This window comes from Fukomys damarensis, unplaced genomic scaffold (genome assembly GCF_012274545.1).
Source record: "Fukomys damarensis isolate Sample0158 unplaced genomic scaffold, DMR_v1.0_HiC HiC_scaffold_32, whole genome shotgun sequence".
NCBI lineage: Eukaryota > Metazoa > Chordata > Mammalia > Rodentia > Bathyergidae > Fukomys > Fukomys damarensis.
The window spans coordinates 20,606,111-20,630,007 of NW_022900944.1; the positions used below are offsets into that span (position 1 = coordinate 20,606,111).

A 23,897-nucleotide genomic window follows, 5' to 3' on the forward strand; every position below is an offset into this window, starting at 1 on the left:
GCGAAGCCCCCTCCCCGGGGAGGCGGGGTCTGAGCGGGCTCCAGGCCGGGAGCCGCGGGGGCGGGAAGGATGCATCAGAAGCTGCTGAAGAGCGCGCACTACATCGAACTGGGCAGCTATCAGTACTGGCCGGTCCTGGTGCCCCGCGGCATCCGCCTCTACACCTACGAGCAGATCCCCGTGTCCCTCAAGGACAACCCGTACATCACCGACGGCTACCGGGCCTACCTGCCCTCCAGGCTGTGCATCAAAAGGTACGATCCAGCCGCTCTGCCTGGCGCCCTTCTGCCTTGGTCCCCCGCTGTCTCTGCTTCTCCCCGCGCCCATCTTTCTCTAGCCGCCCCATATTTTCACTCCTGTCTCCCCTCGGGGTGCTTGATCCGCGGCACGATCGTGATAGTAACAGTGATCCTAATTGCCAACTCTCCTGTGGGCTTCGATGCTTACAAAGGGCTTTTACATCCTTTCTTCCTTAGGTGCCCTTTGGGGATACATGTTGGAATCGACCCCACTGACAAGTGTTTGATCATTACTTGCCCTGTGCACACCTAAGCTTTGTGTGTGATTAGAGCAGCCCTATGGGAATTCTGGTGCTTTGGGCTGGCTAAATGAAACAGTTCACTCTGCCTTACATATATATTTAGAAAGCCCTCATTCATTCATTTAGCAGATCTTTATAGAGCCTCTGCTGAGCACTAAGTACGGTACCAGATCCTGCGGTAAAGAGCAGACGTGGCCCTTGTTCTCTTGAAAGTGCTACAGTTTGGCCTGAGTGACAAACATTAGGTACCCATTACATAATGGCCATTGTGGAAAATGCTGTGTAGGAAAAAACGCTGTAGCCAAGAGAACTGTAACGGAGCACCCAGCATCCGCTATGGCTCCTTATAAGATCTCTAAGAAAAGAAATTTATTTTTTGTTTGCAATTTTTTAAAACCAGGTTTTTTTTTTTCGAAAGCCTGTGTTTTAAAAAATCTGAAAAATTGCTGTTCTGGGTTTTAAAATGGCTTTCTGCCAAAACTCATTGTGTGTACTAAAATACAGAACCCACTTCGGTAGAATTAAGACACAGATGGTTAGCTATGGGTCACTATAGTAGCAAATCCCACTCTTAGAATGTAGGTGTCGAACCGGTCAGGTAGCATCCACATGCCTGATTCTTGATTTTCTTTGCAGCATGGTCTTTTCCCATCCTTATTTCCTTTTGTCCTGCTTTGTGACATGCAATCACAAGACAACGTCACCATGCATGCTTGTGGCTTGAATGGTCGGCCAACAGGACTTCACAGTCTGAATCCCAATCACTACATCACTCTTCAGTGCCTCCTGTGCATGAGTAATTGCACAAGAAATCAGAGCTTTCAGTGATTTCTGTGAAGAAATCAGTGGAAGTGTGGAGTTCACACGGATAGCTCAGGCAATGAATTGCTTTACATGCTTTATACCCATCTAGCTGCAGACCCCCACGTTCTAAATCACATGGAGTGAGAAATGAACAATGAAGTATTACATCTTGAGTTCTTGAGTCAAAAAGACTTGAATATTCACCTCTGCCACTTAATTGCTGTGCCATCTTGTGCAAAAGTCAACCTCTTTGGGTCTTATTTTCTTCTCGTAAAAATGAAGGTAATTACAATATTTGGTTCAAGGGATACTATCCGATGAGATTCTGTATGTACAATACTACACAGGGTCTGGTACCTAATAAGCCCTCAATAAACGGTTGCAGTTATCAATGATTTTGAACCAATGGTGGTAATGAAGATGATTATTAATTTCCAGGCTGAACAGAGTATGGAGTGTCTAACTTGAAGCAAAAGAGTAGATCTTCTACTGGGAATAATTTCCAAGTGCTCTTCCTGCCAGCTTGATCTTTTCCAGGTTCAGCCTTTGCCCTCTTTTCTTTCAGCTTTCACGAGTGTTCAAGCCAGAATTTTTGACCCAAGGGGAAATTTTATATATTCTCATAGTTTCCCCACTATTTTAATAGTTGAAAAAAAACAGGTAGATTGTATTCAGTTAATCAGTTTATAATGGGTTTCACAAATGAAAAGTTCTAAGGCAATAGGCAGGGGATAATACTATTATCAAAAACAATCCTGTATTTAGATTTTTTTAGAACATCCTGCACCCTCCCCATTATAAGTAGCTCTTATATTTGATATTGTACAAAATAAACTTTTAGTTCCATGACACAAGATTAACTTTATTCTTGATCATTTGATGGCTGGAGACCTTGCTGTGTTTATCACTTGATAAACAAAAGTGAGAACCACTGTGACTGCTGCAAATTCAGCTGAATTATGCATTACTTTAAGCAAAACAGTTAGATTTTGCTAGACAAAGGCAAGAGTATTTTAATCTTTAGTTATGACATCACCTCCCTGTAAATCAGATGAGCACTCCACATCTGAAAATCATTTCACAAAATTAAGAAAGTAGCTGGAAGTTGTAGCAGCATCTGATCCAGTCCTTTATTTTACAGATGAAGAACATGAAGCCCAGAAAGGGTATTTGACTTGCTCATGATTGCAGAACTACTTTGGGGCCCATGTGGCGAGGAGACATAGCCTCTTAATGTCTAGTGGAGATAGTGTAGTCCTTCACCATCCTGTGCTGCTGAAACCACTTAGTAGTCCGGGCATTTAAAAAAAATACAACCCATATTAAAAGTAGCCCACTGTTTCTAAAGAAGATAAACTCATGCTACGGGGAAGCTAGTTTGATTTCAGAATGTCCACAGCGAAGTTGTTCCAGCATTCCTATCTTAAAGAACTTTTTCAGTGGATCAAATGGTATTGATTCCAATTCTCTTACGTCTATTTAACTGTGTATCTGTTAGTGAGTATTATGCCTAACTGCACTGAGCAGCTTTTCAGATACCTGTTATTAACAGTATTATGGCTATGATCCAGTTTTTACCTAAACAATCATTTCTATAGACATTTAGTAAATAATCTAAAACAGACACTGCTTAGAAAAATGGTGCTCTAAAGATGGTCGAGGAGTTAATATGCAGAGGATGTGGTGGAATTTATATGTCACTAATTAAATAGAAGGAAGAAAATATATAATAAAATTCAGCACAGAAAAAGCTCTGAAGTCCAGAATTGGTGAAGATGTGGCAAAAATTTAAAGAATAATTAAATTAAATGTTATGACACAGAGTGGCACAGATAGAGTTAAATCTTTAAAGGAACAAGTGTTGGGTAACTTCCCAAATTTGTCCCTAACCTTTGAATGCTAACCATAAGTGAAACAGTGTGAATCTGAGTTGTGTATTTGTTTACTTTCCAGCTTGTTTATTTTATCTAATGAGACGGTAAACATCTGGAGTCATTTGCTGGGTTTCTTTCTCTTCTTCACTCTGGGAATATATGACATGACATCTGTATTACCTTCGGCAAGTGCGTCCAGAGAAGATTTTGTAATTTGTTCTATATGTCTCTTCTGCTTCCAGGTGAGTTGTTTCACAAATTCCATTACTGGGAAAGAGAACTTTTGTCAGGCAGGCAATGACAGATGGCTTAAGTTCAGACCCACCCCTTCAAAGACCCCCAGAACTGACATGTTCTGTTTATTAGCTCATTTGCTTTCATAACATAAGCAACTAAAAAATGTTTACAGATATTTGGATATTGTTATTAGAATATATTTGAAGTTAATACTAAAATTATTTCCTCTTATCTTTTTAGACATCTCTACTCTAAGATTAAAACTTGGCTGAGAATGTCTGTACTCGTTCTTTGATCTTTTAAGTAGATCACTGGTGTCTATCTAAAACCCGTTTTTCAAGATTTCTTATCTTTTTCCTATTTATATCTGTGATTTTTTGCATGTGTTATTTCCATACTACCTTTATTTTAGATCTTGTTTTACTGGTATGGATCTTTAGCTGTATTGTTTTAATGTTAATTTCCTTTCGCCCTTTTATAGTTTCATATACTTTTTAGTTTCTATTCCTTTCCACCTTTGATTAGTTCCATTGGCATTTGGATTTTTTTCAAGGACCAGTAAAAACACTTTTAAAAGTTTCATTTAGTAGTCTTTCAAATAGAATATTTTAAAGCAGAAAACAAATACATAGTCCTGTTGACATCTTTTTAAAAATTTTTTTTGATACAAGGAGTACAGACAAACATAAAAAGGAAAAGTTACCGTCCCTTTCCTCCTCACATTCAGACCCTTATTCCCTGCAGTCACACTGCTGTTGCTTAGTCCAGGGGTGAACCTGTAAATCAACCATACAGAGAATGTTTTCATAGCATCATGAAATTTCAGACCTCCATAATTTTATTCAAATTAAAACTTTGCGCCTAAAGGAACACGTCAAAAATATTTCCATCTTTCTTTCTAATTCGTTTCTGGAATAAAATTTAAATTTATTTGAGGAAAATACACAATATCTTGTGTTATTAGGAAAAAAAATTGTAATACTTTTTAAACCTCTTTCTGAGCTTTACTTTTTGTGCTGATTAGAACCAAAAGATCTCTTAGAATCTATCTCCAGTTTTATAAGGGAAATAAATCCATTCCTTTATAGTAAAATTTTTAGATATATGTTAATACAGACTAAGATACTCTTTTCTCTGTGTGTATATTACTGAGGATTGAACCCAGAGGTTCCCAGGCAGAACATGAACTTGCAGTCCTCTTGTCTAATAAGACATTCTTAATAATCATTAACAAGTAAAAACTGGTTTGTACTCTACTGAGTTATGTAGATACCATCTACTTGGAGATTCTCCTTTTTTTTTTTTTTTCCTTCTACATTTAGGCCTGTCCTTTTCCTTTTACCACCTACCACAGATGATACTAGTTCAGAGAATACATATTAATTTCCACTTTGGACTAAGAATGTATTGTAAAATTAAAAGGGTTATGTAGTTATTATAACTGCGCAGGACGAAACAGGCCCAAAGTGTTAAAGTGACCTCTGCAGGACTATTCAGGCAAACATTAGGATCCTATTCTCTTAACTGCTACAGTCAGGCTCTTTCTCTTACATGCTGTACAACTTGCTGTGGACGAATGAACACATTTTCCCTACTTAAGACCATTTTTGGAATGGGGACGTAGCTCAGTGGCACCATACCTGTCTGGCAAGTGCAAGGTATTGGGTTCAAACTCCAGTACCAGAAAATTAAAAAAAAAACACTTTTCTTTTTACTGTTATGAAACTATAACTACTTTACCCAAGTTTTCCAAATTCTTAGGGCAGCAGGTAGCCTGGTAAACCATAAATGTGTAAATATTAGTTTACATTTAATTTTTAAGAGACAAGACATTTTTTTCTCCTGCCCATTCTATGTGCTAATACTTTCTTCCCAACCAAGTTAGTAGAGTATAATCTGAATAATAGACTGTGAGTTGGGGCTTTGAACCTTTTCACAGGTTATTTATTTTAGAGAAGAGTAGAGTTCTGTTAATACACAGTTCAGTTCAATAAATAGTTACTGATTACCTCCTACATATTTTCAGGCCAGAGCCTAATCAGCAATAATGTAGTGCTAAACAGAACTAGCATGTCACGAAGATCAAGTCATCCATGTAGGCGAGCAGAAGAGGGAGTGAGGCAAGACACTAGCAGAAAAAACAAGTGGCCAGAAGAAAAGAGAAAGAAATTCTTCAAGAATTCTAATTTCTTTAAGTAGAAAGAAATAGCACATTCTGGACCTGCAAGCATGAGTCTTTATGGTGAATCCTGGGAGAACAGAAAGATAGGCGGAGGCCAGGTCAGGAAGTACTCTGCTGTGCCAGTGAGCTTAGATGTGGGATCCAGTACTGTAGTTACCTGCCTACCTTGGCAGAGTAACTTACTCCATAGGAAGAAACTCCAATATAACAACTCACAAGACTTTATTTAAGAAACTATAGCAATAACACACTTTTTTCTAAATGTGGCATAGTAAATATAGGTTAACTTATTAAGAGCATAGGATTGTCTATTAACATTATTTTCCCTTCCTGTTGATGTCATTGTTTTTCTCTCTCCTTTTTTACTTTCCTTTTCATAATGAAATGAGCTTTATTATTATTTCTTATTGTTAACTATATACTCATGGAGACATCCAAGCAAACAAAAATTTATGGAAGAAAGTAAAAGTCAATTGAAATTCTGCTTCCCAGAGGTAACCACAACTGACTTTTGGGTTGAAATTCATCGAAACACTTGCACGTGCTTGACTACCTCACACCTGCATACATACTTGATCATCTACGTGTCTGCTTCAAGCTAGACAACGTCTGCTTGCTATTTCATGACTGGATCCTGTATCATTGAATCCTGTGACAGTGAGATCTTTCTTTCCCTGTTGGAATGTACACCATGTACTCTCCAGATTTATGGCATTTAAGCCCAGGGATAAACTAAGATAACAATCAGTCTTCTTAGAAGTTTGTCTAATGGGACCAGTATATTCTGATTTTTAGCCTAGTAGCCAAAGAGCCGCTGACCAATAACGATTTAAGATAGATGAAGAAATAGAAGTATGACTAAGTACACTGCCGTTAAATATTGATGTTAAGTATGTGGAAACTGGTTAGGCTTGTTTAATGAACAAAATGTAAAATAGCTCGATTTCCATTTAGCAGTTGCTTACAAAATATTAATCAGTTGAGTCTACTTCATATTGTTTACTGCCCCATTTCTCCACCTCCTTTTTTTTTGTTTGTTTTTGTTTGTTTGTTTGTTTGTTTTTGTTTTTTGAGACAGGGTCTCACTATGTAGTTGAGACTGGTCTGGAACTCACCACGTAGCCCAGGCTGGTCTCCAACTCACAGCGATCCTCAGTGCCTCAGCCTCCCACGTGCTGGAATTACAGGTGTGCGCCACCACACCCAGCTCTCCACCTCCTTTGTCACTGGCTTACTATAGCTCTTGTCCTTGCTCCACAGGGCCATTTCTGTAACCTTTCACCTCAGCCTGTCTAGTCTACATCTTTAGAAGGGTACCTTAAAATCTTCAGTACTATCATACCTGGCCATTAAAACTGAAGTTAAAACCTTTTGATGTATGAGATATGTATGAAGAAAGACACATGACATTCTTTAATTATTCTGTATTTTTTATTGTGCTGCTTTTCTTTGTAGACACTTCCCTACCCACCCATCCCCCGTAAACCTGTACACACCATTTTTCTGTCCCTAATGAATGCTAGCTGAACTTTCAAAGCCATCTCAGGTGACAGCCCTTCTGTGATGCTCTTTCCTTCCCACACTGTCACCCCTAGCCTTCCACATATACTCCCAGCATGTATCCTCCCTCCTCGATTTTCTAATTATGCTTTGCACTGACCATCTCTAGGACTTCTTACAGCACTTTTTGTTCACTTGTTTCTCAGAGGTCTCTGAGTAGAGATTTCATCTTTGTATCCTGCAATGCAGGACACACAGCAGGTAGTTACTGGCTGAAGGGAATCTGCCATACAAGCCTTTTCAATGGTCAGAACAAGTGATTGGCTCAGTTTAGTTTGCTCTTCAATGTGGCAGCCATATAAAGTCAGTCTTGATTAATATTTTCATGGAGAAAATAAAACCATGTTTATCTTACAACTTAAAAGCAAATTCTAGCATATATCTCATATGTACATGAAAAAGTCCTAGGTGAAGAAAGCAAATTGAGGAACCGAATGTATAGTATGAGACCATTTGATTAATGTTTAAATGTGTTTGCTGACTTCCCCCTTCACCCCCCATACTGGGGATTGAACTCAGGACCTTGGCACCTGCCAGACAGGCGCAGCACCACTGAGCTACATCCCCGGCCCTGCTGACCTATATTATAGACGTTGACTTACATGCTGAAAATATCTGGAAGGACACAACAGTTCTCATCACTGGCTACCTCAGCAATAGATTGAATGGGGGGGACATCAGTCATGCCGGAATTGCTATAATTTCTTTGTTTCACCTTGTTAAGATTTGTTTTTATTTCCCATAGGTCTGTATGCTTTGTTCTGTGGGCTATCATCTTTTTTCTTGCCATCGGTCAGAAAAAACCTGTCGAAGATGGATGGCATTAGATTATGCAGGAATTTCTGTTGGAATACTGGGCTGCTATGTCTCAGGAGTGTTTTATGCCTTTTATTGTAATAATGTAAGTAACTGAAAACATTTCACCTCATTCATTCTCATCTTCTCTCTTTCTCTTTGTGGTACAGAGATTAAACCCAGAGCCTCTCCCATACTGGGCAAGTGCTCTACCCCTGAGCTATTCCCTCCCCCAGCCCAAAATACTTCACATTGTACCTTTCATATAGGTGTTGGGATTTTTGCAGTGGTTCCATTGAATTTCTGAATAAGTACATAATTAGCTAACAGAAACATAAGAGTCATGTATATGCATAAACCTAGTTTTTCAAATGGCCCTTGTGATTTCTAAAATCTGTTATCAGTTTTGTATTTATTTTACTAATTTTTTTCATTGAAAATAGTTATTTACAAAACTCAATGTAGACATTGAATTATTAGTGTTTCTACTAAATCCATGTGGTGTGTGGACCTCAGATAATGCACATTACATATATTCATTTTTGTGTATATAGAATTAAAGTTACCATTTGATAAAATTGTGAAGTTCACTACTCCTTTCCATTTTCTTTCTTATCCTTCTCTCTCAGCAAAAAAAAAAAAGGGGCGGGGAGCGTGTCTGTGCATTCATTGACCCATATTCTTCTGTACAAAATACGTTCTCCTTTCCTCAGTCTTATATTTGGGACCAAGCCTAACAAGTGTATCTGTCCTAAGTTCTGGATCATCTCTGGGTTGTTTTTTGCTAAGGTGTTTGCCTTGAGGAAAGCAGCATGTCACACTGTGAGTAGGCAACATGACATGTGACCAGCCAACCAAACCTTATGGAATAAAAATCCCTAACTCATCACCTCATGTCCAGCCAGAAGGCAACTAAATCTTCCTCTGGACTCAGTACATCCCAAGCTCTCCCATTCAGAAAGACCCTACTCTTTTTTCCTCCTGCTTTCCTGTCATAGTCTTTGATTTTTTTTTTCCTTTTGTCCTTTTAGTTACTTCGTTTTCAAAGCCAAGAATTTATTTCTCCCTCAGAAGCAGTATACCTACCTACTTTTCTTTTCCACAAAGAGTGGAGCCTGTCCTGCCTAAGCCTCCCTACTCCTGTACAGCAGGTATTCATTAAGCCATGCTTCTTGGGAAGATTGGCTACAGCACAGGACTCTTCTGACCTTGTCAGATTTTTAAACATGACCATTGTCTCTACACAGTGACACAGAAAACTGTACACATATCTGGTATCCGAAACTAGAGGAAAAGTCAGAAACTAGATTTGAATACATGATCATTACTAATTACATCCATTTAAGCATGAGCTATTTATTTTTAGGCCTAATTACTTTTACATAAGTGATTAACTTTTTTGTAAATTGATTTGATTTTAGTAAACTCTTCTTATCTGCCAAGCTTCTATAACATATTCTTTGCATGAAACTACATTGGGGGGGTACTGGGGATCGAACTCGGGTCCTTGAGATTATGAGGCAGGTGGTGGCACCACTGAACTAAATCCCTGGCTAAACTGCATTTTTTAAAAAAGTATAGGCAACATACTGATAACTCAGAGCTTGTAAGGGCAGTCATACAGTATTTTAAATGTTTACTTGTCCTAGTCTATAAGTTGCTGAAACTATTTTCAGTTTACCTCTTTCTAAACACCAAAGTAAGACACTTACAAGAAAAACTAGAAAGAAAAAAGGAAACTCCTGAAGCTAAAATGGTCCATAATCATAAAAGGAAAAATCGCTTCTCTCTGGTTTCTAATCATTTCAATATATGCAGTTGCTTCAGTGGCCTCTTTACCTTGCAAACTGAGACAGCAGGCCATGGGGCCTTGTTCTGGTGCATGTATGTTTGGGTGCACAGCAAACAAACCACCTAACATACATTTCAGGGAGTGAATAGTTCCACACAAGTCCTTAGAGCCCAGTTTATGAACCCTTGCCCTAATATGATGGTGACTTTTAAGCTTGCAGGCCAGCTTTTAAACTGCTCATTGAGGTGCCCTTTAAAGTTAATGTTTTAAAGTGAATAGTCTATCGTACTCCTTGGCCTCTTCCCGTTACACACACCCCCTCCCCAAATAACCTGGTCATCTTTGCTCATTTCCTTTATTAACAGAAAGTGTTTACATGGCTTTGAGGCTAAAAAGTCGAACCTTTCTCTCCAGCCCTTGCTCACATCCAGTCAGCCATTAAAACTAGCTTATTTCAAAAACAGCCTTCTATGGGGGCCGGGGATTTAGCTCAGCGATTCGGTGGCCCACCTTGCAAGCGCAAGGACCCGAGTTCAATCCCCGGTACCACCCCCAAAAAAAGAAACCAAAAACAGCTTTCTGTATCTGATGCTCACAGTTATATTCTGCAACAGAATCCAAGCCTCCATTTTCTCTTTGAATTAGCTATTCCAATTTTTTCTAGCTGGCTTCCTCTTACCTGTTCTCTATTGTTCTCTATACTGATGAGAGTTATCTTTCTAATAACTCAGTCTGAAAAATGGCTGCATCCCCCCATTCTTTTTTTTTTTTTTTTTTTTGGTGCCAGGGATTGAACTCTGGACCTTGCGCTTGTGAGGCAGGTGGCAGCGGCACCACTGAGCTAAGTCCCCGGCCCCCTGCATCACACCATTCTTAAAGGTCCCTGCCATTCTTCAGAGCCAGCTTCTTTAGTCTGACCTCACCTGCTATTCACCTTCCCTTCTCCATACTTCCCCGCTGCATTTGCTCATCCTTTTCCTCAAAATCTCCTTGCCACACAGTCTTCTGGAATCCTCTAGACCTAGCTTAGATGTTATCTCCTCTGTGAAGCATTTCTAGCTACTCTCAGGAAAGTTGATTGCTCTCCTTTTCAGTGGTTCCACAACATTGTAACTTAGTTACAGCACATAGGGATCTCATGCTTTTATCCACCTGCTTACCATGCGGGTAAGTCTGCTTTGTGTCTACAGGATGCCTGTCATACCAGAAATACTCGGGATACAGGATATGCTTGTATGGGAATAAATGTGGTCTTTTACCAGCTCAATTTGGAATTTGGCTTTTCATCTTAAGAAACTTTTAAGTTGTATGAAATGTGCATTTTTAAGCAAGGTAAATAATCCTGCTTGGAAGTAAAATACTGAGTAGTCTTGAATGTTTAATGTAGAAATCAAAATTACTCTCTTCTTTCTTTTGTAGTTAATAGCCGAGTTAAAATTTTCTTTCCTTCCCTTTCCTTTAGTATTGGAGGCAGGTGTACTTGATCACAGTGCTTGCTATGATCCTTGCAGTGTTCTTTGCACAGATCCATCCCAGTTACCTCACACAGCAATGGCAGAGGCTCCGTTCCATCATCTTTTGTTCTGTTTCGGGCTATGGAGTGATCCCTACTCTTCACTGGGTTTGGCTCAATGGAGGAATTGGTGCTCCTATTGTACAGGTAGGGGAGTGTGTTTATCTCAGGGAAAGTGGTATAACCACTTTAACCAGGCCAACTGGATGGGCTTGTGTCCTATGAGGACATATTTTTCATTGTATATTAACACCATAATGTTCACAGCTATATAATAAACATACCTTTCAAAAGTAAAGGTAAAGTGTCAACTACTGCTTCTTTCTGAATTTCTTTCTGTGAAATAAAACATTAATTCTCTAATAATATAATAGTTAAGTACTTAAGTCTTTACCTGTGAAGGAGAACTTTAAAGTTTCTAATTTGGTCTGCTAGGTCAGTGAAAATGCCAGTGGATATAACCAAAATATAGAACTAGGAGTATGGGGTGACGGGGAGCATGGGGAGTTGAAAAGGATTTTTTTATAGGACCTATTGAGTTTGAAGTAAATCCAGTATAGGATGTAAAAGTAGGCAAGGGGTCTGGAATTAAACAACAACTTGAGACTTGTGATAAAGATTTGGAAATATTATCATACTGGAAGGTGGGGCCAGGGAAGCATATTCAGCCTACTAAAAGCTGTAACTGAGAAACACAGAACTATTAAAGTCAGGTGTTATGGGAGAACAGTTGATGTGCACTAGGAACCCAGTATTTGTGAGAAGAGAATTAGAAATACATTTTTAGAGATCCTCATAAAAGTGTGCTAGAGAGTAAATTTGAAAATTTTTTTTTCAGCTTTAATTGAGTTTATTGGTACATTTTAGGGATACAGTACAGTTACATTTATTGTTGGGGTCTTGTACCTCTACATGACAAGTCTTGATTCTCATTTTTTCCCCTTACCTCTGTTTTTAACATAAGTAAATATGCTAAGAAAGCTGGCAGAAATCAGCTACATTTTTTCCAAAGAGCAGAAATCACCTAAACTTATTATTGCTTGCCCTGGGACTCTTGTCTGAACTGCACGATTTAAAAAGCAGGTTTTATTCCAAAAGAATCAGGTATTAAAAGAGGAGAGACTATTAGTAGGCTCACATTCACCTGCATGAAGTTGGCAACAGCATGGTGAAAAGACCATGTATGCCAATGATAACAAAGGTCATTCCATCATGGTGGGCTGGGTTATACAATCTGGCTCATTTGAGAACAAAGGGGGTGTTTTCTTCATAAGATTAGAAAATTGAGAGAAAGGTGAGATGGTGGTGATGAAGGAGGTAAGTGATTTCTGCTGTCTGGGAAAGCATCCCTTTTTGGCAATTTTGATTCCCTGAGTATAAGTAAAGTAAACAGAATGGGACCCTGAAACCTTAAATTTAATTCTGACCAGAAGTGAATAACTGGTTGTTGACATAAAGGTGATTAAAATTTTGAGTATGGCGAATATATCCTTTTTAAGCCTGTAATGACAAAAGGACAAAATCTGTTTAAGTCAGTAGATATAGAGAAATTTAGAAAAAAATAGGCTATTTCTGTGTTCAAAAAATCTTAAAATAGAAATATGGCACAGGAAAACAGTGGTTCTCAAAGATGAAATTCTGATACAAGCACAGATTCTAATGAGGAAGCAAAGGGAAACTTCAGAGAAGTTTTCTAATTTGTGATTTTTCAAAATAGGAGAGGCTGTCGTCAAAGATGAAAAGTTTTTTCTGGATTAATGCAGAGAGGTGAGCGAAGTTATATTCTAGACCAGTGATGGTGAACCTTTTAGAGACGAGTGCCCAAACTGCAACCCAAAACCCATGTATTTATCACCAAGTGTCAACATTGCAATTAAAACAATACTGAGGTTTTAGTTTAGGGGGGAAAAAAAAACCTCATACATTAACATCTTTTGTCTCAAAACAGCACAATGTGCCTAGGTTCATCACCACTGTTCTAGAATGTTTGAGAAATCTGAAGTTGATTAATCTGAGGAATATAGGATTTAAAGAGAGCTATGATTATTCTCATATATGTGAAGAGGTAAGAAAAATAATTGTTTTTGTTTCTTAAATGAAGCCTTGGTAAATTAGGTTTATGGCCAGAATTAGAAACAGTACATTTAAATTATAACTGGCTGATTTTCTCAGGACACAGAAAAACTTCACTAGCAGAGCATTAGCAGTAAGATGGAGAGCTGCATATAATAGGGCTCAAGAAGACCATCTGTCTTGGGTACTGGAGAGAAATTCTGTCTTGAGCAGAAATGTTTAAGTCTTTCTTGGCCATAAGTCAAGTCCTCTGTGTTTAATCTCTTTGCTTGCTTCTGTGGTAGTTGTTCCGATATGCATTCTACCCTACCTATACTGTGGAGGAGTTGAATACCTTTAGGACCCTCCACAGTGCTAAATTTCTAGCTCCTGTGTTCCATTCTTAGGAAATGAGAGCAAAGCTTGGGTTACTGAAGTCTATCCACATTTAACAATTTTTAACTCCACCATTATACTCATAATAAATTGGGAATTCAGTAACAGTAGGAAAACCTGTTTTATATATATCTGTGTTTTGCTTTTAGGATTTTGCACCTCGTGTAATTGTGATGTATGTGATTGCTCTTCTTGCTTTCCTATTCTACATTTCCAAAGTTCCAGAACGGTACTTTCCAGGTGAGTATGTCTTACAGTGGTTTTGTAATTTTATTCCAAAATGTATGCTTGAAGTAAATCCCTCAGAGAATCAAAACTTAGATTTGTTTTTTTTCAGTATATTTGATTATAGAATGATTCTCCTATTGTCAAATATTATCTAAAACTTTAGCTTTTAAAGGACTTTCACAAACTTTTCCTTTCATCCTCTCAGTGGAAGAGAAGGGGTATCATGAAACAGTAGTTCCCTCTCTTATCTGCAGTTTCCCTTCTGCTTCCTGCACTGCAGCCAAGAAAAAAATTGAGTCTTCTCATTCCCAAGATATTCACAAACTAGTTACTAAAGAGGATAGATTTCTGTCCCCTTCAGTACAAAGGATAAAATTTCTGATGAAAAATAGTGAAAAGGACAGCCGGTTAGAGTGAACATTCTTTGTACACAACATGTATTTGCTTCATTTGACGTGGTAGATCCAGAGTCAGTCCACCTGGGATGAGTAGTGAGTAGTAAGCTGCATGAGCTAAGTTCCTTAAACCCTCTCCGCTCCATCTACTATGTGTCTCAGTCAGTTTCATCATTGCTGGGCCTGGAGCCCGCAATTTAAAGGAGAAGAGGTTTATTTTGGCTCATGTTTAGAAATGTCAGTCCTTAAATGGTGAGCTGATTCCAGGCAGAGTGGTGTGGGCATGTCTAGGCAGAGGGAAACTGCTCACCTCTTGGCATACAGGAAGCAGAGCGAGTGAAGAGAGGAGCTGAGGAAGGCCACACCCCCATTCATCCACCCCCTCCAGTCAGACCCCACCTGCTAACAGCAAGTCAGCTACGAGCCCCCATGATCCAGTCACCTTTTAAAAGCCCCACCTATGAGCACATGAAACTTTGTGGGGGCATCTAAGTATAAATTCCTCATCTGAAACATGGAGCTAATACATAAAACAGTATAGTTCCTAGCAGGTAGTGAACATTCAGTGTTACCAATTACTATTACATTGATGTCCTTCAATTTGGTCTTTAAGTGTAAAATGTAGCTTAGTAAGGGGCAGAATTACAGAGATCCAAGAAAGCTTTATTTTGACTCAAAAATAACAGTAAGTACATAAAAAGGGATCTTTCAATTTGCAGGACCGAAAGGGAACAGTTTAAATCCAAGCTGCAGACTCGTCCCCCCTGCTTCCTGGGTTATGGATCACTTGCACAGGGATTAGTGATGGGATTACACCACGCCTGGAGTGTGGGGAAAGGAGAATGGATCTTTAAGCATTCCTCCCTGCTAGATTTTCACCACTGAGCTTTAAATAAGAAAGGGAATATGGAACCTGAGTATATACACATTACAATTCAGGACATGTCCTTGTATTAAAAAGCACCCGTTTGCCAGGCAGGGCCAGAGTTTTCCTCATAGTTTTCTGGGAAAATACATTTTTTGTATCACTTTATTAGCAATTCTTTAAAGAATTTTGATTCTTCATCTCAGACAAGTAGAAAATTGAACCTGAAAATACACTATGTGATTATGGCCATAGTTTTTTTAGGCCTTAAAATATTCCGATGAAAGGCTAAGAATTGTCTACTATAAGACACCTATAAAGTTCAAATGTTAAGTAACCCAGCTTTCTTCCAAAATGAGCTTGACATGAGAGTGTATTCCATGTGGCTGTGGGGCTGAGTTGGGTACCTGAGAGTGTTATGATGTGGAGACCATAAAAACTGAAGTCTTTCCGGTTGAAAGTGATAGCCTCACATGTTCAGGGGTAAGTGCCTTCGCCCATATATTAGAGAAATGTGAGCCATACAGACAGTGGAGTACTGGTAAATTAAAAATTAATCCTATTAAAATAAATCCAGCTAACGTAAAAATCTTTTAAAATACATAAACACCACAGTAGTGTCCAATGGTCCCAAGGATCTCCAAGGTTTACATGGATAGAACTAAATAAATCTCTCATACTTGTATTATAAAACAATCCATTTTCTTTATAATCGTCTGTATGGTTTTATAGTTTTCACTGGGAGTCAAAGGCGGCCATGGCACCAAAAAAAAAGAGAAAGAGGAAAAAAAAAAAGACCATGAGGATTTATTAGTTTAAAATCTCTGTTCTGTACTAAGCATTATTCTTGGTAAGAAAAAAAAAAGACAGGAAGTTAAAAAAGTTTACATTGCACTACCATAGAAGCACCAAGAGTAAGAAAAAGTTTACACTTAATTTAACACCTCTGTATTTGTTGGTTACTGAGAAAAATTAAGATGCTTCCAACATGTTAATTACCTGATCTCCTTGGAATTTAACATACAACCAACCACAAAGAGAAACAATTGTTTTCTGAAGTTGTATATAAACTAATTGGCCTTAGTTAAGTAGCCCATTAGTAATTGCAGAATTTTGCAATTTATTCCATTAGTCAGAGGGTGTAAAATTCAGGTCTGAGCTTTTTCTTCTTGAACATCAGTATAAAACAAAAAAGTACTCCTGGCAGATCGATACCTAAACACAACAGTGCACCTGCTTCTCAAAGATTCAGACTAAATCACTCATTTCTAACACTAGTTTCTTTTGCCTCTGTCATGTAATTATTTTTTTCCTATTCCACCTGATGTAAGACATGGAAGGCAAAAGGTCAGATTCCTAAAATTAAACAAGTTAGATTTTGAGCACACACATGGAATAGCATTCCCGAAATCCACCTGTGTACCTAATGAATAAAACCTTAAAATTAGACTCAAATGAGTTCATCCTTTTAAACAAAAAAAATTTCAGTCTGAATTTTCAGTGAGTCTCTAGGAACTGACTGAGACTCCCACAGTTTTTTTGCTGCTAAACCATATTCCCAAGGCCAGCAGTAGAAATATTGTCTTTTAATAGCAAAATAGTGCAATCAAAATTAATTTTTTTCTGCTTTCCCTTACAGGACAACTAAACTACCTCGGGTCAAGCCACCAAATATGGCACATCCTTGCAGTAGTGATGTTGTATTGGTGGCATCAGTCAACAGTGTATGTCATGCAGTACAGACATAGCAAACCTTGTCCTGACTATGTTTCACGTTTGTGAATTCAGGTATGGCAACCTGATGAATTCAGTTGTTAAGCAATATATGATGGGGAGTTATATACCCCACTGTTTCTAAGCTTCCCATTAGTTTTTGCTGTTTCCTCTTGTTTAGTGTATCATAGGTACTGCTTTATAAAAGTGGAAAAATATACTTGGAAATCTGTAGTAATAACTGCTTTACAGACCTTAAAAACTACTAATTTGCTGCTTGTACAGAAAGTGAAGATTAGTTGGCAATCATATCATAAGGACATCTGAATAGCAACATTGAATGTGAAACAAGCATGGAAAATAGAATTCATTTTACTTAACACTGACTTAATTTTCTTAGGGCTCATCTCCATTGGAAATGGAGTCATCCTGATTGCTTTAATAGAAGGTATTTTCATTAAATAGTCAAATTTTAAGTGCCTAGAAAGGTGAGCGTTGTTTCATCCTACACTTAATACAAGCTAAGATAGTGATTTTTGAATAATCACAGCCTTTACATATTTTGTGAGAAACTGGCAGTAAAGATATTATTTCCTTTAGCTAAAGATTCTGCTCTCCTTAGAACTACTGGATTTAGCTTACCAGAACAGAGACTTCAAACTTCTCCTTTGAGAGAGGTGTTGGGAACAGAACACGCATTGTTATTTATCTGATAATAGTCACATTGAAAACTAAGGACATAACAAAATGACAAATTCTGTAGTCCAACAACCAAAAGCCACCTAAGCCTTTTAGTTCTATTTATTATTTGATTCCATGTAATAACTGAGTTCTTAAGAGTGAATTGCAGAAGATTTTGATGTAGAATTCCAAAAGAGCTTTCACCTTTCTAAAGCTGCAATTCATGATGATGGGGATTTCCAGCTACATGGGTGCTACTCTTACGGCCATAGAATCTCGATGGCCCTTTCTTGACCCTGAAGCCTTAGAACAAACTCATGCGGATGCCCCATTTGATGAGATTCCTCACCATTGCTCTGGGTTTCTGTTTATGGATGTATTAGCATTACACTAAGAACTTAAGAGTATTCATAAATACTGAAGTTTGGACCCAAAGCATTAAACTTGCCCTTTATTGTTCATATTTATAAAATACATGGTACTGCCCTATCATACGTAGTCAAATGTTTTGTTTTTTTCATGTGCATAAATAAAATCCCTTAAGGCAGACCTTCCTAACTTTATGTTATTGGAATATACCAAAGTTTCTTAATTAGTTGACAGGTTGTTCTGTTTGCCATTCTATTTTCTGAACAGTAGCATTAACTCTCAGAAGAAATGCTGATGGATGTTGACGCTTATTCCAGAAATGCCTTTTGTGCATCCAGTATTAGGAAAATAACTTTAATGTGCCTCAGTTTATACATCTGTAAAATGTGTTTCTTTCCATTATATGTTTTGGGGATATAAATTCCCCATACTGGCATTTCCTGGAGGCTGTTAGAAAATAACCCCTTTTAGTAGGTTCAGTAAGAGTTTGGTCTGGCATACCCTTTGTGATCATGGAATGCTACTTTGAAAATGGGTACTGTATCTCATAAGGCCACAAATTCAATACGTATGTTAAATGTTAGAACATTTTGGTGGGACAGTGGGACATATTTCCCTAAAAGACCTTTACTGGCTTACATGACATTGCTTTTAAATAGACACTGTCATTTTGGCCAAACAAAATACACTAAGTACGTAATTAATATATCAAGTTGAAATGAGGGGCAAGTAACTTTAGGTTTGGAACCATTTTTAAAGTCTTTTCAAAATGGAAAGAAAAAAGTCTTGAGTTTTACTTTTGTTTCAATTTTTTAAATTCCTGTTTGTTTTTTGTCACAGTATATATGTAATACCTTGCCACCTGAGTTAATGTGTAAAAAGAGCATACAGTCTTTTAAAATTATTTCTTTGAATTTAAAAGGAAAGCATATAGCTCTAACTCTAGGCAGAATTATTCTACATAAACATTTCAATGTTTTATGAAAATGTTAAATATTATAAGAAAGCCACCTTCTTTCATTTTTATCTTCACAATGATGTATTATTATAAAGTAAGGAATGAAAATGACTGTGGATTGCCCTCAACTCTAAACACTTCTGTTTGTCAGCTTTTATCTTAACACCTACTGTGTGCACAGCACTACTGGTAACATTTTGAAGACATTATTAACATTAAAGAATGTTTAAAGTTGCCTACAAATCTGAGCCTTGTAATAATGTATATTATCAAGTTATTAAAATAAGATTAAAAGTATACTACCCAGCTACAGTACTAAAAAAGACTATAGTTTTAATTTTACATATCTATAAATAAAGTCTTTATCTACAGACTTTACATTTTTTAATTATCTATGGCTGTTTTAAATGGTTGCAATTTTTAGGGTTAAACAATTCTTTTTAGGTACATGAAGCCATTTTTGAATAACAAGATAGTGCTTGTCTTTTTATTACACTGAGTGCAATTCAGTAAGCTGCATGACAAAATACGTATTATATAAATAAACTGAGTTTACTAAGCGTATGAAGTGCTGTTTGTCATTCTTTACAGTACATAACAGCTTTAAAAATCATATTTTAGAATCAGGAATGAAGAATCAGGGAATATCAGTCACATCTTACAGCATCACTCCTGGACAGAGTAACCAATTGGAAGATTGTGATTGACTGGCAGAGAGGTGTACAACTCTACATTTGGCAGGTACCTATTACAGATATACTTTGCCCTGTATTAAATGTCAAGGGGCAAGCCAGCACTCCCGAACTACCACTTGTTGTGATGACTAGGTCCATATCCACCCCAAATCATTTGTAGTAATTCTGCCCCTACAGAGGGGAAGAATCAGCTCAGTCACTGTGTTTATACTGAAAAGGAGTGTAGATGCTCTGTACCACACTTCTGCAGGGTAATGGGATAATGATCCAGAGCTAAATTACTTTTAAAGGTTTTCTTTTCCTAAGGGAGAATTAGCATTAGACCTTCTTATGAAGTCCCTATATCCTCAATAGTAAAAATGAACAGCCACTTGAACTGGCCTTGAACTGCTCTACTACCTAGTGTCATATAATCTGATTTCTGCCAGCAGACTGAGCTTTTTAAAGTATGCAACAAATAAAATTTCAAAAGCTTATGCCTTCAATATGAGAATACTTTTTTTTTGTTTTGTTTTGTTTTTGTTTTTTTTTGAGACAGGGTCTCACTATGTAGTGAGACTGACCTGGCACTCAACTATGTAGCTCAGGCTGGTCTCAAACTCACAGCGATCCTCCTGCCTCAGCCTCCCGAGTGCTGGGATTATAATATGAGAATACTCTACATGCTACATACAGTGTTTAAGTTGGGCTTCCTTCAAAAAAATTATTGAAAACATTCAACATATATTTTTCTCTAATGTGTTTAACTGAATTTTAGCAATGATGCATTGCAAATTGTTCTTTTATATAACTCTCCTAGTTATTTCACATTTCGCTGCTTTGTACTATTCACTAAAAAGATACAAGGCCCCATGTTTTTCAAGTAACTTTAGGTAAATGTTACTGCAAAAAAGAAAAAGCCCATTCATAACAAATAAGATGAACATTTCTTGTGGCTGAGAAACTGTCACAAGCCCACCAATCTAGACTCATTTGTGGAAAGATACATTGTAAGATGATGATAAGGCAACTTGACACCACACTTCATCCATCAATCCAATAAATGGGGTTTTCTCTCAATGTGCCAATTGTGTCTTTTCTGACACAGTCAAGGACTTACTTAACCAAAAAAATTTTAACAGCTGTATATGTTAACATTCTTTTAGAGTTTTAAATTTAAATTACAAATAATACAAAAACTATGCCCAACAAGTTATTTAAAAGGCACTTTGAGATCGTTTTGCCTATCACTATATCCTAACAGTTGTGATTAACTGTTCTACTAAGTGTTCTGACTGTAAAAAAATTCAGGTCAAAATGGGTTTTCTTTCTTAAATCCTAAACTATAAGCTCCTTAACAACAGGAATCCAACTTATTTTGTAATCCACTAGCTGGCACATGCTTAATGTCTGATACAAATGAAAGAACTAAATAGAAGTTTATATCCAAAACTTTAATAAGACAAATAATGAAACACTCCAAAGTCACTGATTATAAAGAATAGGCAATCCATTGGGGATTTATTGCATTTAAAGAAAGCAGATTATTAAAACAAGTATGATAAATACAGTAAGAAAATAACTTTAAATTTCAAACAAAACAGTGAATCAGGGACAGAATTCAAGAATAAGCAATGTAAAGACAGAGTAATAAAATTAGTGCTTAATTAGATTTGGGGGAAAAGCAACTGACTATCTCATAACAGTTTCCCAGATATATTCTAATACTGAAGATACTTTAGCAAGTACATTTTACAACAATTAGAAATATAATAAAGATGTAAATCTAGTTTATTTAAAAGTAAAATTATTTGCTTAGTGGTACATAAAAGGCTTCAGAAATTCAAGTTTAACCAAAAAAAGGAAGTATAATCAAAGAAAGTGCACTTAAAGCTGTTTGCCAGCAATTAAAAAGTAGCTTCTATATTGCTATTAGATGACTTTGCAATCACAAAATGAGAACAGTAATAAAAATTCCCTTTCAACAGTAGCACTAAAAGTTTTAAAACAAAAATAACCCCAAAATGATGACTCTGCATTTCTCATTATCTACTTTTCTTTTTTTAGTGGCTTTTGTAAACCCTCACTATGAGTAAATGTTCTTTTAGATATGATTGTAGTTGCAATTCCTTTTTTAAAAAATTCACATTAACTCTACAGTAGAGCGATGTGATGTGTGTGTGTATATATTTTAATCTTAATAGAGAAAACACCACTGAGTATAAAAGTTTTCAAATAAACTATCATTTGTGTTATTCTCACAGTAGATATGTCATCTCATTCTCACAGTAGACTGTCAATAATTGGACCTAAAAGGGTAAGACTAGTTTTGCCAAAAGGGAAAAAAGTCACATTCTACGTATGTTAAGACAAATGTACCCAAACTCCTCAGAACTAGTGCTATTCATATACTTGTACCTTCTAACATTGCTTATGTGAAGTACCAAAATCTAAAAACAAAAAAATCCAGCCGTCTACCCATAGTAAGAGAATTGCTCTGCCTGATAACACCAGCACAGAAGACTGGGTCCATCTTAGTCTCTTCCACCAGCACAATGAGAACAGTCACCTGCTAACAGATGATACACAGGGTTTATCCAAAGATTCATCTATCTGCAAGTCCAGATGATATAACTATGCCCCACAGACACATAACCAGGGACAGCAGAGGGTTGCAATTCTGAGTAAATATTCTAATGAGTTACATTTTCATCCTTCTCCACCTATGATATATACCAAAAAATATTTGTCTTAATGCATAATGTACTCAGTTGCGCAAAGCTGATCTTTTTAATACTAACATTTTATTGAGGTGATATTAGAATAGTTAAGCAAATGGTCCACTTTTTAAAAGATGATTCAAAATCAAGCACTATTAAAGCTGTTAGGAAACAACTTTGGCCTCAGATATTTGTTAGCTTCATGTTACTTCCCTTAGTGATGTTCAAGTATAACAGGTTTATAGTTGGGACTACCATATACCCTTAGGCACAGGGCACACCCAAATAGGAAAAAAACAGTCCCCTGATAGAGGCAAACTTTTGCTGAGTGCAGTGTGCCAGGTACTATGTTAAATGCTGTCGCTTGTCTAGGGAGCTTCTAAGGAAATCACAGCCATCAGCTGTGATATTTTGGCCATGGTGGGGGAAGCGGTGAATGAAAATGGAAAGTATAAATCTCCACTCTGGGGAAATGCCTCAAAACAAAGGAATTTTCCCATTTCTATCCTATTGAACAATCTAAGATCTTTCCTCTGAGCAGTAATCTCAAAAGACGAAAGTGAATATTTTAAACTGTGGCAGAGTTGTTTCCCTAGAATTTACCCAGCACTGTAAGCCAAAGGGTCCTATACTTACCAGTCTGAATTATTTAAAATTATTCAGTGTATTGAAAAGCAAGTAAAACTAGGAATTTCTTGGGTTTATACCCCCAAGGAGACCACATTCGTTCATCTGCTACCCTTCTAAATGACAAACTTGTGAGGTCTAGCAGAGACCAAGGATCGTAATAGTCAAAGAAGCATATTGTGTACACATTAACCAACAGGTTTCCATTTTAAAAACTTGTTTGATACAAACCTACTGTAGTTTATGAATTTACTCTTCACTTGTAAAAGAAAGTGTCACTTGAATCTCTTTTTAAAGAACATCTACCTCAACATATGCATTAGCAGTATTAACCTGAGAATCAGGAAGGAAAAAAAAAAAGGTGCAAACATAATATTCGCCTTTGGCACAAGGACAACTGGTACAGTCCAGCTCTAAAAGCACAACTGTGAGTAATAATGTACTGCTTGGTCACTGGCCTCTGCTACATTGTGATTCACAGATTTCTTCCCTACCCACAAATTTCTGAGTTAGCATATAGGAAAGATAAAAGAGACTAACAAAAGTTATATATACTTTGCTTCCTTCCAAGCTCAGCACTGAAAACAGACAAATAACTTATCCTACTGGAATACTATGATTAACGGATTCTACTAAGATTGCTCATAAAATACATTAATTGGTTGCAAAGAATTAATTTAAAATATAGCAATGAAGAAGTATGAGTTGAAAACTTTCCACCCTTTTTTGTAAATACCTTCTACAGTTCCAGAAACTTCCAAATGTTAAGCTGAGAGCAAAAGACAGTTAATTATAATTTAACATAAGACTCTACACAGCAAGCTTAGATACTGTGTTCACATTAATCCATGTATGTGATTACTATCATTAAATGGCTATAAAATCTCAAGTTTCTAATTAGGATTTGTGGTCAAAAAAAAA

At 37.1% G+C, this 23,897-nt stretch overlaps 1 protein-coding gene across 7 annotated transcripts in view; it reads left to right on the plus strand.

Annotated features, from left to right (window-relative positions):
- Window positions 1-6: 6 nt before the first annotated feature.
- Window positions 7-23,897, plus strand: part of Paqr3 (progestin and adipoQ receptor family member 3) — a 54,579-nt gene continuing 30,688 nt past the window's right edge. For 2 of the 7 annotated variants that reach the window (XR_781061.3, XR_781062.3), the window contains exons 1-7: window positions 7-254; window positions 3,299-3,461; window positions 7,944-8,099; window positions 11,248-11,445; window positions 13,896-13,986; window positions 16,874-17,022; window positions 19,577-19,696. Coding sequence is in view for 4 of the 7 variants with exons in the window: in XM_010628436.2 (XP_010626738.1) it covers window positions 70-254; window positions 3,299-3,461; window positions 7,944-8,099; window positions 11,248-11,445; window positions 13,896-13,986; window positions 16,874-17,016 (936 nt within the window). In the remaining 3 variants the exon portion in view is untranslated. Of the gene's footprint in view, window positions 255-3,298; window positions 3,462-7,943; window positions 8,100-11,247; window positions 11,446-13,895; window positions 13,987-16,873; window positions 17,679-19,576; window positions 20,083-23,897 lie in introns of those variants that run through there. The other 5 variants (XR_004514986.1, XM_033758012.1, XM_010628436.2 and 2 more) reach the window with 4 other exon arrangements.